The sequence below is a fragment of the Daktulosphaira vitifoliae genome, unplaced genomic scaffold (genome assembly GCF_025091365.1).
Source record: "Daktulosphaira vitifoliae isolate Bord-2020 unplaced genomic scaffold, ASM2509136v1 Scaffold_1, whole genome shotgun sequence".
NCBI lineage: Eukaryota > Metazoa > Arthropoda > Insecta > Hemiptera > Phylloxeridae > Daktulosphaira > Daktulosphaira vitifoliae.
Genome location: NW_026099572.1, coordinates 37,333,746 through 37,351,198, shown reverse-complemented (window position 1 = coordinate 37,351,198; position 17,453 = coordinate 37,333,746). Strand labels below are relative to the sequence as shown.

The 17,453-nt window shown below is 29.8% G+C and overlaps 1 protein-coding gene across 2 annotated transcripts; it reads left to right on the top strand.

Moving 5' to 3' along the window:
- Positions 1 to 4,063: 4,063 nt before the first annotated feature.
- Positions 4,064 to 11,218, top strand: LOC126893833 (protein dj-1beta-like). 2 transcript variants are annotated; one of them, XM_050664353.1, is made up of 6 exons: positions 4,064 to 4,194; positions 4,406 to 4,526; positions 5,407 to 5,562; positions 5,999 to 6,068; positions 10,035 to 10,154; positions 10,995 to 11,218. In XM_050664353.1, exons 1-6 carry the CDS (start codon positions 4,079 to 4,081, stop codon positions 11,114 to 11,116), a joined length of 705 nt encoding a protein of 234 aa, XP_050520310.1. In that variant the 5' UTR covers positions 4,064 to 4,078; the 3' UTR covers positions 11,117 to 11,218. The 2 variants fall into 2 exon arrangements, with proteins under 2 accessions (XP_050520310.1, XP_050520311.1); XM_050664354.1 differs by having other exon boundaries at positions 4,081 to 4,206.
- The last annotated feature ends 6,235 nt before the right edge of the window (positions 11,219 to 17,453 follow it).

Genomic DNA, 17,453 nt, shown 5'->3' with positions numbered 1-17,453 from the left:
CTAAAGGAAAATTTGTAATTTGTTACAAAATTATTGCAATAGAAGTTATTTGTAACAATACATTTTATCTTCTTTTCAATTTTGTTCGAATTACCAATTCATATTTTATTAAGTAAATTTCATATATTTTGGATATAAGTCCAAAATGTCTTCTTTGTATTTTAAACAACTATACAGAGTAATCAAAATCTAGTAAGACACTAATTTTTTTTGAGAAACAATTTAAATTAAACATTTTTTTTAAAGAAAATATATTAGGTTTAAAAAACTATAATAATATGTAGTAAAATAATTTTTTTTATCTCTTCAGGGATAAAAATTTTTATATTTCATTTTTTTAAATGAGAACTTCTATTTCAACTTCATAATATGATAGTAAAAAACAAAATTTTGTTCTTATAATTTTTTTTATCTGATCAACTATTTGTGTTTTAAGATAGCTTTTAAGGTTTGGATTTCAAGTAAAAATTTATTATTAATTTGGTTTTACATAGGGCTACCAGACGTTCGTATTTATACGGACAAGTCCGTATTTTTGAGGGTCGTCAGTATTTTTCATGAAATTATCAAAAATGCTCAAAAAGTTAAGTGCATGAAAAAATTACGTGAAGTGGCTAGTAATTGGATAATTCTGTCACATTCTCTCTTATTTTGCTCTGAGAGGCAAGAAAGAGAGAGAAAATATATGTAAAAATGGGCAGAATCAGGCAGTCTATAAGTTTGAGTAGTGACCAACCATGCCATCATACGGCACTGGAATAACTAGCTTTTAATATAACTACTGTGTAAGCATGCAGTAAGTACTGTATGGTATTGTTCAGTTCAACTTCAAAAAATTGTCATGCTTGGATTTTATAAAATATCTAGAGCGACCGGAAAATAATAACTTGATGAAAAAAGTTGGGTCGTCGGAAAAATATCGTTGAAATTAAGAATATGTTTTATTGATAAGGTAGATAAGAGAGATATTGTATTGTGAATACTTTTTTTTTTTTTTTAACGACCGGCATTATTGTGGGCCGCCCTGGAACTGCCGTGAGGCATTACTTCAGGGCGGCCCACACCGTCTTAATAATTCACTCCACCACGTTGTGAATCAGCCCGAAATTAATCAAGAGCTGATTCGCAACGTGGTGTGGCCCCTTCCCGTTAACCGGATCCCTGAGTGGGGACCGTTAGGGAGGACTGCCAAAATAACTCACAACAATCCACAAAAATGAGAACCTAAGGCACTGGCCTAAATCAGCGCCTCAGGTCCTCCTGTGCCGGGCGGCGAGGCTGCCTCTATCTCAGGCGTTCCGCTTCCTCCTTCTTTTTCAAGATGGATTCGGCGAACGCCTGGACGAGCCTCCACGCCTCCCGGCTCCTCAACATCAGGTCCACCATGGACCCGACTCAAAACGTGGACCCTAGTCGAGACTCTAAAGAGTCCCGTTCCTGGGCCCACGCCTCGCACCGGAAGATGGTGTGCAAAGCGCTATCAGCCTCTCCCGGGGGATCCGAACAGTGGTCGCACGTCGGCGCGGCTGCTTTACGAATACGGTGTAGGTACTCGTTAAAGCAGCCGTGGCCGGACATCACTTGGGTGAGACGATAAGTCATCTCACCGTGAGTCCGGTCCACCCACCTGTCCAGCCGATCGGGTCCTATGAGGGACCTGGTCCACTCGCCTCTCGTTTCCTCCGAGAGGCGAGTCCGCCACCGGAGCATGGTCATCCGCCTGAGCGCTAGTCTGTCCTCGGGTTCGAGGGACCGGTTGCGCTCTCGGCGGAGCTCATGCCCGGCGGCGCGTTCCTCGGCGAGCAGATCAGCGGGCGGCAGTGACGACAGGATACCCGTCGCCACTCCGGACACCGTTCGGTAAGCCGAAACTGTCCGGATCGCCGCCCGCCTTTGCACCCTGAGCAGGGCTTCACGGTTTTTGGATGAATACTCAAGAGTATCCGCCCAAACCGGGGACCCGTACAGGAGAACCGAGTGTACGACGCTGACTAAAAGTCTACGCCGCATCTCTCTCGGCCCTCCCAGATTGGGCATGAGTCCCGCCAAGCAATTCATGACTTTCTGGGCCCGCTGGGCCGCAGGAGTAATGTGCGGCCCGAACTTTAGACGTTTGTCTATGACAAGGCCCAGATAAGTCATGGAGTCCTTAAGCGGGATCTCCACCCCCAGCACGGCGAGCCGTGGAGGAGTGAACTTGTACCTGCCCGTGAACAAGACCGCTTCGGTCTTGTCCAGGGCGAGGCTCAGTCCACTCCCCTCCTGCTGGATCCAGGCAGTGACTGCGCTGAGCGCGCAGTTCGCCCGGGATCCAGCCTCCTCGGACGAGGCGCCTTCCGCCACCACCAGCGTGTCGTCCGCGTAGCAGACGACGCGTACGTGCGGTGGTAGCGGAACGCGGAACACCGCGTCGTATGCGATGTTCCACAGCAGAGGCCCGAGAACTGACCCTTGCGGGACGCCACCCGTAACAGGTTTGATTCTCGGGCCCGCGACGCTCACGTAGGAGATGACCCGATCGCTAAAGTACGACCGGATGATCCACCCGAGGTAAGGAGGCACCCGAAACGCGTCCAGCGCTCCAAGGATGTGTGACCATCGCACGGAGTTGAACGCGTTTCGGATGTCCAAGCTCACCGCCACCCCGAAACCCTGCTCAGTTTTGGCCTTGAGAGCCAAGTCCCTGAAGAGGGAGGCCGCGTCATCCGTCGACCTCCACCTCCGGAAGCCGAACTGGCCCTCGGCCAGTCCGCCGACGTCGGCCAGGTGGGCTTCGATCCGGGTGACGAGCAGCCGCTCGAGGATCTTCCCCAAGTCGTCCAACATGCAAAGCGGTCGGTACGACGAGGTGAGACCCTCGGGCTTGTCACCCTTTCTCAGAAGCACCAGCCTGGCCTTCTTCCATTTCGTGGGGAATTCACCCTCCGAGAGGCAGCGGTTCGCGACGGCGCGTATCCAGTCCGGGGCGAGGTCGTTTACCAACCCCCACACCCGGTTTGGAATCGCGTCAGGGCCGGGAGCTGTGTTCCGGCCCCGCACACACGCCACCGCGTCAGCTACCTCTTGGCTGGTGAATTCCACCACCGACACGTCATCCCCAAACGCCGGGGGAGGCAGGGGCAGATGTGTCGGAAACAGCGTGTCTACCGCCATTTCCAGCACTTCCGCCTCCAGCTGACCCGAAGCCGGTGGACCGCGGGGCTTCCGCATAACGACCCGATAGGGTTTCCCCCACGGGTCGTGGTCCACCGACTTAACGAGTTCGGTCCAGCATTTCGCTTTGGCCTGCCTGATGCCGAGCTTCAGCTCCTTACGGGCCGACCTCAGCGCCTCCCTCTGGTCCGGGGATTCCGGGTCCCGCGGCCAACGGTTGGAGCGCGTCATAGTCCTCCTGACTGTAAAAATCTGTTTTTTACCATAATAGTTTTATAAACCCAATAATTTATTACTTAACAAAAATTTTTAATTTTCAATAGTTTTTAAAAATGTTATCTTTTTTTCATATACAGATTAATTTCGATCACTATTATACACATGTATACTATGATTTACAAGTTTTGACTTTGGTGACTATTTCATGTCTGGTTAATGTCTTGAAAAGGAAGCATTTCTCTCAAATATTACAGTTTATTTGGAAGGCTATATGTGGGGAAAATGTTGACATTCTACAAATTTAAAAGCTACTCGTTTATACTTTTTGGTATAATTATTTTTGAGGATAAAAAAAAATTCCTAGAAATTTATATTGAATTTTTTAAACATTAATCTTTTAATCAAATGTTATTTGAGAAAATAATCATTTTTTTCATGTATAAAATGATTACAATAACTCTAGTATACACATATATACGCCCGACCCCAAGTAGTAGGGAAAAGAATAAAAAGTATCAAATGTTATTAAATCTTCCTAATATTTTGGCCTATATAATAATAATGATAATAACTGTTTTATATAATAAGGAGATATCAATTGAAGTTCAAAATTTTTAAAGTAAGGGTTAATTGCTAAAAATTTAAACTTTAAAAAAAAAATTCCTTTTAGTGAATCTGGCAACACTGATCTCCTTAATCTCACTTCATGTTCATTCTCGTCGGTACGTTTGTAGTCATCATATGTTACCTAGTTAAATTAGGAGTAAACGGACATATAAATTTTGTTGACTCTGTTGATTGCAGCAAATATTTTCTAAAATTGTAAGCTCTGTGGTAAGAATTATTTCTTTAAGAAAAAAGTTACTTTTCAATGACATAATTTTTTAGTTATAATTACGTTAATATATTTGAAACTTAACATGTTCTCATAAATTTTTTCTTATGTAAATTATCAATATTTTTGTTATATCTATCAAAGAAATCAAAATATATTATATATAAATCATTTAAAAAGATTAAATTATTGTTCTAGCTTTTCCAAATTTGTAACAATTTATTTAAAAATGTCTGGAATATCTGCTTTGTTCATTGTGGCTGAAGGAAGTGAAGAACTAGAATTGGTAGCACCTGTTGACATATTACGCCGTGCTAATGTAATAAAAAATTTTAATTATTATTATATCTATTACTCATTTTATCATTAATTACGCTACTAATGTTTTAGTTATACTACATAATTAAATGTTTTTTATTTTTGTAATCTATTTATTTTTAATTGAATAGATAAAGATATAAAAAAGGCTAAGTTATCAATGTTAATATCTCAATAATTATGTTTTATAAGTGTTAATCTACCATTGACCTTTGGATTAAGTGTCCGTAATAAGATTGGATTAACACATTTGGTAGTTCAAGGAACAAAATTAATATGTGGCCATTTTATATGTGTAAAAGATAAAACATATTAATGACAAATTTTAAAGCCCTTTAAAGACTTCAAATTCATTTAGTTTGAAATAATTTAAGCTAATTCTTTATGCCTCCCTAATTTGAGCTTATCCATGAAATTGTGTTGACATTATCATAATTGGATTTTTATTGAGTTCATTTTTAAACCTATCAGAAAAAAATTATATTAATGTATTTTAATTGGAACAAAGAAGTGGGTTATTTTGTGTGTATAAGATAAAACGTGATGTTTAGTAATTTCTAAGATTAGAATAAGATAAAAAAAAATTTGAAATAATTTAAAATCAATTAAAATTTTGTTTAATTTTTTTTTTTTCATGAACTTTTTTATAATTTACTTGGTTAACTAAGAAAGTTATTATTTAATTTAAAAAGAAATTATTGCTTTATTATTAGTAATATACTTATTACCAATTATGTAAACTTATTAACTTGTTATTTTTATAAGTGTAAAAGACATTTTTTTTTAACTGTGCGTCAAAATATACATAATTTGTTTGTATTATAAGTTAAGAAATTGTTTATAAAATTAATCTTACATAAATCAATGTATAATTACAATAGATTCATGTTACAATTGCTGATTTAGCTGATTCTGAGTATGTTAAAACGAAATCAAATATTTTTATTAAAACAGATGCCAAACTTAGTGATGTAAAAAGTAAAAAATTTGATGCAGTTGTTATTCCTGGAGGACCATCATATAAAACTTTAGCTACAGTAAGTTTTTAAATTTGTAATTCAAACTTGAATATGTTAATGTAATAAAATCATTATTTAAAAAATGGTTTTAATTTTGAAACTATTATTTAACAAAACAATACAATTAAAATAAATTTAAAAATATTTAAAAGTTAAAAATTCTTGAATCAGTAACTTTTTACAACTATTTTAATTTATTGCTGTCATTATTTGTATTAAATACGAGTCCAAAAAATTTAGTTCTCCACACAGAAAACATTGTATACATATTATTCAAAGATAATTAATTTTTAAAAATTAATGACTCATGATATTTCTGAAAGAAACAGTAAAATAAGTATCATTTATCTCAATTAGCAGCATTATATATTTGTAAAATATTATTTTATAGTAAATATCTGATACTATGATAAATATGGATTGTGTTTGTTTTTCACCATAATGCTTTTTTTAGGCTGATGTAGTTGGAGAAATTTTAAAAGTTCAAGAAAATTCTGGTGGTGTTATAGCAGCTATTTGTGCTGGTAATTATGTAATATTTTTTTTAATGCAATATTTAAGAAAACATAGCTAAGTGATAGAAAAGCTCCTCTCCTGGCTTATTATTCAAACTTATCAAAAAAAAAAATATTGGTCTATAGCCATAATAAAAAAACTTTTCAAACTATGAACATAATCATTAGTATATTTGGAGGAAATATATTTACCCTTTTCTTTATTAACCATCCTCCGTTACTTTTTTTTGTTCTTAATCAACCAATAAAAATATTTTATTTGTGGTCTCTCCCTATTATAAATTTCTTATTATAACCCTAGCCATTATTTTATACTTTTATACTTAAACAATAAAAATATTATTAAAATAATTGAGAAATAATTAAAATATCAATTAATTATCACTTTTTTTACTCTTAATTAAATAAAGAAAGTTATAGATTTAATAAAAAAAGTTTTTTATTTTTTATATAATGTTTGTTTTTAATATTTATTATAATATTTTATGTTGTGCAAATTATAATACTTCATTATAAAATTTGATTGAATTATTAATAGACTTAAGAAATAAAAATTGGCTTCAATTTTTTTAAATTTTCATAATATTTTAAATCATTTTTTTTTTTTTTTTTAGTTTTATGAAAATTTGACTTAAAAAAACGTTATAATTTTATTTTTACCTTACAAAAGCAAACTCTTTCCGTAGACGTCTGCAAACAAAACTTATTTATTCTTAAAACTGATGATCTCAACGAGCAATTAAACATCTACAACAATTAATAATGTCGATTCAATTTTAGATAGTGTATTTTAAACAAAAACTATTTAAAATTATAATTACTAATTTAGTTAACCATTATATGCGAAAGAAAAGTAAATTATATGTATATTCAGTTTTTATAATAAACCTTTAATAAGAGATTAACAAAAAAAAATGTATATATATATATAGTTCAAATGTTTTAATTATATATTAAAAAATATCCTTTAAGTTCAAAAAAAAAACCCAGCACAGGGGGGTCGCGGCACAGTTGTGACGTGGTATAGTTGGATCAAGTATAATGATATCTGACAGTGATTAAAATCACTATCAAAAATAAACGCTTCGATGCAAATCTTTAGATAGTGTTTAATTTTAAAAAAATTGGTGTTTTATTCCAAAAGCTACTTGATCTGCTGGTTCCTTATTAATATCTCGATAAAGATAAAGTATGTCAAATGAAAAAGGGTTTATTAAAAAATATTATTTCTCATAAAAAAATTGTGTGGATCCATAAACTTTTCAATAAGTTCTAGCATTATAAAGTTAAATATTATATAAATAATAAAATCGAGAATTTTCACACGAAAATAGCATTCGGTAGCCATTTTCACCGTGAAGACAAGTCCAGAGGTCAAATTTTTTTTTTTCAAATTAAAGTATATTACATTAGCTTTAATTTAAGATATATATAAAAGTGTCAGACCTTCCGGAACATTTTCAAAAGTTAAGTTGAAAAAGTTAATTTTTTGTGAAAAAGTTGTCATTTTAAATCCCCCCCTGTGGGCAGGTTAAGTGTCAGATTTACAAAAAAAATATACCAAATGATAAGTAAAGACATCAAGCATCTATATAAAAAAAAATTATATTGATATGTTCATTTTTGAAAAAGTTAGAGCATTATTAAGTTAAAAATATAAAAAAAAATTATTTTACAAAAATCGTAATTTTTTATTAACTTTGATGTCAACTTTCACCACGAAGACAAGTCCAGAGATCAATTTTTTTTTTTTCAAATTAAACTATATTACATAAGCTTCAATTTAAGATATATATAAAAGTAACAGACCTTTCGGAACACTTTCAAAAATTAAGTTGAAAAAGTTCTACTTTCTATATGCATTTTTTATATTTGAAGCCCCCCCATATATAGGGAAATAGTCTGATTTAAAAAAAAAGTATATCCAATGAAAGATGTATATAAATACTACTTCTCATGAAAAAATTGTATTGATCCATACATTTTTTAAAAAGTTATAGCACTTTAAAGTAAAAAATGTAAATTATAAAATCGAAAATTTTCACACAAAAATAGCATTCGGTAGCCGTTTTCACCATGAAGACAAGTCCAGAGGTCAAATTTTTTTTTTTCAAATTAAAGTATATTACATTAGCTTTAATTTAAGATATATATAAAAGTGTCAGACCTTCCGGAACATTTTCAAAAGTTATGTTGAAAAAGTAAATTTTTTGTGAAAAAGTTGTCATTTTAAATCCCCCCCTGTGGGCAGGTTAAGTGTCAGATTTACAAAAAAAATATACCAAATGATAAGTAAAGACATCAAGCATCTATATAAAAAAAAATTATATTGATATGTTCATTTTTGAAAAAGTTAGAGCATTATTAAGTTAAAAATATAAAAAAAAATTATTTTACAAAAATCGTAATTTTTTATTAACTTTGATGTCAACTTTCACCACGAAGACAAGTCCAGAGGTCAAATTTTTTTTTTTCAAATTAAAGTATATTACATAAGCTTTAATTTAAGATATATATAAAAGTGTCAGACCTTCCGGAACACTTTCAAAAGTTAAGTTGAAAAAGTTCTACTTTCTATATGCATTTTTTTATATTTGAATTCCCCCATATATATGGAAATAGTCTGATTTAAAAAACAAGTATATCCAATGAAAGATGTATATAAATACTACTTCTCATGAAAAAATTGTATTGATCCATACATTTTTTAAAAAGTTATAGCACTTTAAAGTAAAAAATGTAAATTATAAAATCGAAAATTTTCACACAAAAATAGCATTCGGTAGCCGTTTTCACCATGAAGACAAGTCCAGAGGTCAAATTTTTTTTTTTCAAATTAAAGTACATTACATTAGCTTTAATTTAAGATATATATAAAAGTGTCAGACCTTCCGGAACATTTTCAAAAGTTAAGTTGAAAAAGTTAATTTTTTGTGAAAAAGTTGTCATTTTAAATCCCCTCTTGTGGGCAGGTTAAGTGTCAGATTTACAAAAAAAATATACCAAATGATAAGTAAAGACATCAACCATCTATATAAAAAAAAAATTATATTAAAATGTTTATTTTTGAAAAAGTTACGGCAGTTTTTAGTAAAAAAAATTTCGAAAATTAGCGATTTTTAAATTTGTAATTTTTTTAATTTTTTTGGAGGTTTCCCCCATTTACGGGGAACGAGGGAAATTTTTTCAATTTTGAAGGGTTATGTCTTCGACTAGATATGATTTGTGATCTTTTGACGTATCGTTGAAAGAAATCCGTTCGGTAAGAGCTGAGAAAAAATGGTAACAGACAAAAAAAAAAAAAAAAAAAAACACATCATAGTAAAACCAATACCTTCTCAGCTTCGCATCGAAGCTAAAAAAAATTATGTAGTAGTTTTAGCTGCCTAATTTTCTTTTTTATATCTCTTTGGGGATAATTTTCAATAAAATTGAAATCCAATCAATTTAAAATCTTTTTAGCTCTTATTTTTTAAATTTATAATACAGAATTTTCTAAAATAATGGAGTAGTGTTTCAATTATCTATTTAAACAATTGATCCATATCCTATTTTTATTAAACACCTAATATATTAATTGAGAATACTAGCCACTCTCCTTTTATTAGAAAAGAGATAAAAAAAATTGTTTGATATTGAATATACATTTTTGATTTTTACTGTAAATACAGTTGAAATAGTCTACAAATAGTCATTAAGTATAGGAATTGTATATAATTGTATTTTATTCATTAAAGCAGGTAAAATTTGTCTACATGTTTCTTTGTTACAGAATGTTTAAATTGAATTTTAATCCTCTGGATATAATATTCCTTTGTTCAACCTTAATAATAATAATTATATTTTGATGATATTATGCTACTAATCTCTTTAAAATATAAGACAAAAACCTTATTTTTAATATTTTTTAAATTATTGTATAAATGGTAGTATTTTTTAAGAAAATTCTTGATATAGATATTTTTATTTTTTTAGCACCTTATGTATTATTCAAACATGAAATAGCTAAAGGCAAAAAATTAACCTGTTATCCTAGCGTTAAAAGTGAAATTGAACATGCATACACCTACCAAAATAATACTACCGTTATTGATGGTATATATTTTTATATTAAATATTTACAATTTTAAATTAAGTTTCTTTAGTAAGTATTAATAATATACTTAAGATAAAATATGTTATGTATGATTCACAAATTAAATAATCTATATACATTAAAAAAACGTAGATTAGCCTAAAATTTGGTTAATTTACCAGTTAACTAAATTTTTAAACTCATTTTATAATAATGCATGGCCAATAAATAAAAACCTTTTTGATTGTTTTTTAAATTATAATATAAGAAAATATTTCCAATTTCCTATTATGATTGAAATTTATTCTCTACTAATTTTTGTCTTCCATTGGCAACCAATTTTTGAAAATGTTGACAAATGTTCAAAATAGTTATTTTCTTGTATGAGCAACAAAATAAAAGAATTTTCTTTAATTTTTGTAAAAAAAATACCAACGTTACATATTTTAATTTAACAGTCTTATGCAAACCTAACCTAGTTAGAAATTTACTAAAATATTTTTCTTTAATAGCATTGGTATAGGTTTTATCATTTTTATAGAGAAAGTAGACCAAAAAAAGTTATGTTAGTTTAATTTCTACATGAAAAAATTTAAATCTAATATCTATTATTCACTAAAATACAAAAAACACATATTTATTAAAAAAATAATAATTTTCAGAAAAATTGAACTAATTTGATTGTTGCTCTATACTTTACTAAATGTTACTTTTCTAATTAACTCTAATTTTACTGTCAATAACTAACCATGTGTAATTATTAAATAGTGTATTGTGTGCAATTAAATTAACTCTATTGACAAAAAAAAGTTTATTGAAATGTTTTCATTCCATATAAATAACTTTTTTATGCATTTTAGGAAAACTGATCACTAGCCAAGGACCTGCTACAGCTATTGAATTTGGATTAAACATAGTTGAAGTTCTTACTAATCAAGAAGAAAAAAATAAAGTAGCTAAAGCAATTCTTTACTCTGATTAAATTAAAGATAAATTTCAAAATATTTAGTATTAATTAATGCATAATGAAACTTGAATAACATGAATTATATTTTATTAAAATATATGTGAAACTATATTGTAAGTGTTGTATTTTTGAAATTTTTTCTTTAAGACACTATTAGCTTCCTAATAGGTATTTTATGTAAAAATATTCAAAGCTATTAATAAATAACACAATTCAGTTGACTGAAAATATGATAAAATGGTATTAAACATAAATAAAAATTTACCATAAATATTAAAAGTTCATATGTGACATATTAATATAAAAATTTATACAGAAAATGACTAATAATATTTTAAGATATGTGCCATATTAAAGTTGACAAATAAATTCTTTATGATGCAATTAATATTTCCCATAATTTTATACATTTTTTTTTTTACTTTTAGTAACTGGTAGTTTTTTGTTTTTTTCAAACCACATTTTTGTAATTGTTATTTATAATACATTATTATATATATAATATATTACTATTCAATATAATTATTATATATGTTATAATTATTCAATTCATTATTTTAGTAGAAAGATTAAAAATTAATTAATTAAATTATTATGACATTTGGTAAATTATTTTAATAAATAATATTGGTTTTATTCTAGTAGTTAGAATTTAGTGTTTTTATAAATATAAGTTAATGATATCTTAAGGCTTCTTATGGTACTGTTATTAATTGGTACAAATCTGTGCATTTCTTTAGTGCTGAGAATAGTTTTATACAATTTAAATCTCTTATTAGGTTTTTTCGCTGTTGTACTACTTATGTAGGTACATAAATGAATTTTATGTATATGTTTTAAATTTTTTCAATAAAAAAAAATAAACAGATAAAATATATAAAAAAAAATTTTTGAAATTAGGTCTTCCAACAAATAATGCACCTAGAATACCTGTATTTTTATACAAATTTCTAACTTTGTAGACATTTAAATTAAACATTTAGTGGCCTTAATTATTTATTTCGCAACTAAAGTAATGAATTGAATAATTATAACATATAATAATATAAAAAACAGTAACAAAAATGTGGTTTGAACACAACAAAAAAAAATCATTAAATTATTTTATTTTGAGCTGCCTTATACTCTTTTTCTAATGTTAAATATTAAATGTTACACTTTTTTCTCAAACTTAAAATTTATAAGGTGTATTAAAGAGATATATAATTGAGAAATTTTATTTAAAATTAGGTCCCTATATAGAAGTAATGCACATAGAAATATGTGTAATTTTATAAAATTTCTAATTTTGTAGGCTTCTAAATGTCAAGAAAATTATTTCAAATATTTGAAATTTAGTTGAAACATAGATTATACACTATACAATACCACATTTTAAAATTACTATAAAATAATAACTTCTTAATAGTTTTAATTGTGCTCAAAAATGATAATTTACACAAACATTTTTAGAAAGTCATTAAAGTTTCACATAAATTTTTAATTTTTTTTTATTTTATGTAAACTTTAAGTTATAATAAGTCAATTCTAAAATTTTAATTCGATTAAATTTATATTGAATAATCTGTGTGTTTTTTATTGTTCTGGCTATTTTTAAAATTTTTTACATTAAAATAGCCATAAAAATGGAAAGGTCATAAAATAAATTGTTTAAATCTATATATAGCATAAAAATTAGGTGGTCGTGCAACCATTTCTGGATGATTTGGCATGTATTGACCCATCTCATCCTCCTTTGTGTGAATTAATATATTTAATGAATTTTAGTAGATAAAAACACCGCGTGTGTAATATAAATAGTAAAAATTCTTTCTGCAGTTTAAAAATCAAAGAATTTCTATTGAATTAATGTAATTTCAAGTTCTTAATCGAAAAGTTAGTCATCATGTTATCTCAAACAAGATATGAATGAAATAAACAACACGTTTAAGACGTGTTATTTTGTAGATTTGTCGGTCATCGCCATATTTTAAATTGCATAGATCCCTCGCAGTAGGAAACTACTACACAAAATACAAATAGATTTGTTTTGTCCAGAATAAACATAAATGATTAATATTCTTTTGCGTATTCCCTTTTATTGAACCTTTCACATACAAAACACTGAATTGCACTTGACACATTTTTTTGAACATATTTTCCCACGCGTTATTTGTTAATGTTACACTAGTATACCCTTGCAAAAATGTCGAGAGTGTTCTATACTATTGTTGAGTTCAATCTAATCGAGGATTTTCAAAATCTTTTCTTTATTTTATCACTGACATTTTGGAATCAACGAGAAAGTTTTTTAGTCTAGTTTAAGAATTTCTTAGATTTAAGTAACTAATTAAACAATTTTAATACTTATTAGCTTCGATGCGAAGCTGAGAAGGTATTAATTTTAGAATGAAGTGTTTTTTTTTGTATCTGTTACCGCTTTTTCTCAGCAGAACCGATTTCTTACAACGATACGTCAAAAGATCACAAATCGTATATAGTCAAAGGACATTACCTTCACAAAAGAAATTTTATTTGTTCCCTGTAAATGGAAGAAATCTCCAAAAAAATTACAAATTTAAAAATCTGTAATTTTCGACATTTTTTCAAATTTTTTTTCTTAAAACTTCCATAACTTTTTAATTCAACAAATTAAAAATATATCAACAACTGTGGTAGGTTCTATTGATAAAACAAATGTTTATATCACCTTTAGTTTTTATTTCTATTACTTTATAGCCCTTAATATAGTAAGTCTTTAATTCCATATGCAGTCATAAATTAATTATATGGTTTTTTAAGCTAACATTAAAGAATTAATTAAACTTTTGAATAATTCAACACACATATAACAATAATTACGTCATGTGCGACTGTGTTCCAAGTACTTATGTTACCACGGTCGCATCATACAATTTTTATCATTTCATAATTTAAGTTCTTTTAAAATTATTATTTTTTAACAATTTTGACTATTCAAATAAATTTCTTATATTAACGTTTTCCACTCTTCAGTACTCAAAATTAAAGCGCCCCCCCCCCCGACATTTTGCGATTCGACTTAAAGAGAGCACTAGATTGTACTCAAAATAAGAAGGACTCCGTCTACCCTGACTTTAACCACTAATAATAATCAAATTTTTTCCTATATTTTTATATTTGCATTAATTGATAACACAGAATTATAGATACTCTATAGTCTGCAAATTACGCCCCTGATATGTTTTCAATTAATTTAACGAACTACTAAATATTTAATAAATCAAAATGTGTAGTATTTTTACAGCTATAAGTGGAATAGATTAAAAGGTTTTTAGGTAAACGAAACATTTATACTAAATAATAAGTTACAAAATTACTTTCATCACATGTAATGGTACCAGCGAACATGTATTTTAAAATGCCGCCAGCTCGGTTAATTTACTAATATTGGGCAGTTTACACTTTGGTTCTCATCAAAGCCTCTCCAGGGCATGCTAGTTATAAACTTTGTTATACACAAATAGAAGATAGATGCAATAATAACTACGCATTAAATGAGCAAAGTAATAATAGTAATAACGAAAATAAAAAATAACGAGCTGGAAATTAATTATTATGTTTCTCCATTCATTTCTTCGCAGCAAACAGCGGCGGCTTCGTGACACGAGCCTCGGGGCTTTAACGGAGAAGCCGATCGACGGCGTTTGCTGGCTCTGGTAAGGCGGTAGGGTTGGCGTGTGACCGACAATGAACTTATTCCTGCGCCAAGCTTTCCCACGGACGGCTACCACAGCGAAACGGTCCTCCGATTGACCGGAAGGTGGGTCTCGTTCAGCATCACCACAACCGCCATCTTCTTTATTAGTAGCCAATGCTCCTCCTAGAAAATGAAATTCGTTTACACCACTACCTCATGTGGTGACCTAAAACTATCTGAGACTAAATCAATAATTTTTACAATTTATTCGATAAAATTTAAAGAATACATTCGTATACACCTATACGAATGTATTCACCGTCTGTAGGCGATTAATTAGTTCGATTCCGTCGCGTTGGGCTACATAGGTTTTCCCGTCTTCTCTAGCACAAGCAATAGCTTTTATAGATAACGTTAAAGTACAATTAAGAAAATAATAAAAATGATAAGAAACATGCAACTAATAATTATAATCGTAAGTAAAAATAATAGCCTTTTGGATTTTAAAATACTAGTTCAGTATCTACACATTAGACACTGTTGCTACTTATATTAAAAAATTATTTATTCCTGTTATAACATAATTAATAATTACAATACTCATTTTACTACTAATGTTGTATGCATATAAAACAAAAACATAAAGTGTTCTTTTTATAGCTGAAAAATGGTCTGTTGCATTAAAAATATTTTTTAAAACACAACTTAGTAAAATTATAAGCATTAGTGTTATAACCAACTACTAAAACTTGTGCAGTCGCGTATTTTAAGTGTTGCTCATAAAAAACATGATAGCGAATGCAGTATTTGATTTATTGAACATGTAGACTTAAGATTAAAATAATTTTTTAACCAATTTTTAAAGTTTTTACTGTAACACTCAATTTGAAATACTTTGCACATTATTAAAAATCTCAATATAAGTTATATTACAGGCAATAAAAGCTGTAATATAATTAATCAATAGTATGCAATATATGTGTTATTGATTTTATAAAAGTATTTAGTACTCTCGGGAGAAATAAAAAAAAATGCCATTCATAGGGGTCATTTAATCAAATTTTTTAACTAAAAATCAAATAATTTTTTTAACAACACATTGTTAGCAGATTTGTAGGGGTTTAAGTAGTTTCTAGGTAGTCTACACCCTTCCTATTTAATAATGATTTTTAAAAGAAAATAATCAGAAAAACCTAATTTTAATTAATCTGGAATTGTATAAGATTCAATAGTATTTTTAAAATAGTTTTGCTTGTCAAAATTTTATATAATTATAAGTTTTTACAAGATTTTATTTAATTAATTGACAAGAATACGTATTTGTACATATATGTATAAATCTTGCTTGGGTTATTTTTTTACATACTCATAAGCGTAATTTGAACAAAATGTTTGTACGATCTAACTTAGTATTTCCTCTCCTTAAAAATATTTCTATGTAAATTCATATATAATTTCCATAATTTTTAAGGTTGCTGTAACAGATTTATAAGAAGGGTTGTAAGTCCCTTTTTTGATCATTCAGATATATTAAATATATAAATTATATTATATAAATATATTTCTGATTAGAAAATTTTGCATCATTTGTATTTTGAAAATTATTGAAATTATAAAACTATATATAAGGAAATATATAGGAAATAATTACAATAGGAATATTTGAAAATATAAAAACCTGGCTACTTATGTATTTGTGCAAAACTACTACCTATAATAATAATTAAAATTTAAATCTGCCTAGTTAAAGACCATAATGGCGACAACGTGTGGGTACTCAAGGCGCATGAGAAACTCATGTTCTTAACTCCGTCTCGGTTTGTTTATATATCATGACTAGCATATATCATACTAATTATATTTCGGGCTATTTGTGTGCCCCACACATAGTGCTTCAGGTTACACTTAAAAAACAATTTTTCAACCCGTTGTTTTGCTATTGTTCCGGAACTAATGACTTACACACACACACATAAACACATACAATTAACTCTACAGAGATCTGATAGAAAGATACCATTTTTCGTGCTTCGTCCATAAACGGATTTGTTGGCCTTTTGCCCTCTTAACAAGTCACTCTCATTATTACAAATACAATAACGTATAGCCCTTGTGTGTATAAAATAGTGGCATGTGACAATACTATTCATGATTCTCATTTAGATAGATTTTATCATAAAAAATTCAAACATGTTGTTATCAATATACACACTTAATAAGTTTAATATTAGTAATACGAAGCTTTGAACTATGAGTCATGTTGGAAAAATGGAGTTATTCAACACGTCTCGTCACAACACGCAATGTATCACTGATTCACACAGAAAATATAACGTGTCGAAATGAATTGTAGGAGCAGGTATTGAAAGATGAAGAGGAACTAGACGTGCGGAGATGACAACAATAGAGGGCGCCGACAAAGGCAAAAGGATAAAGCGCGACCCTGCGGCGACGACACTATCCTGCCATATAACTAACGAATACATGGTTTTGATGTGTGGTCTCATGTTGCGGTCACTTGACGTGAATTATTATTATTATGTCATATGTACTTGTGTGTCGAAAATCCAAACGGTCAGAATAGTGGTGACGTCCATATTGCACATTGAAATTGACAAAGAGTAATCGAAGTATATTCTGTGAATAAACCAGTCCATAGACGCCAGTGAATTATTTGCTGTAGACACATAATAA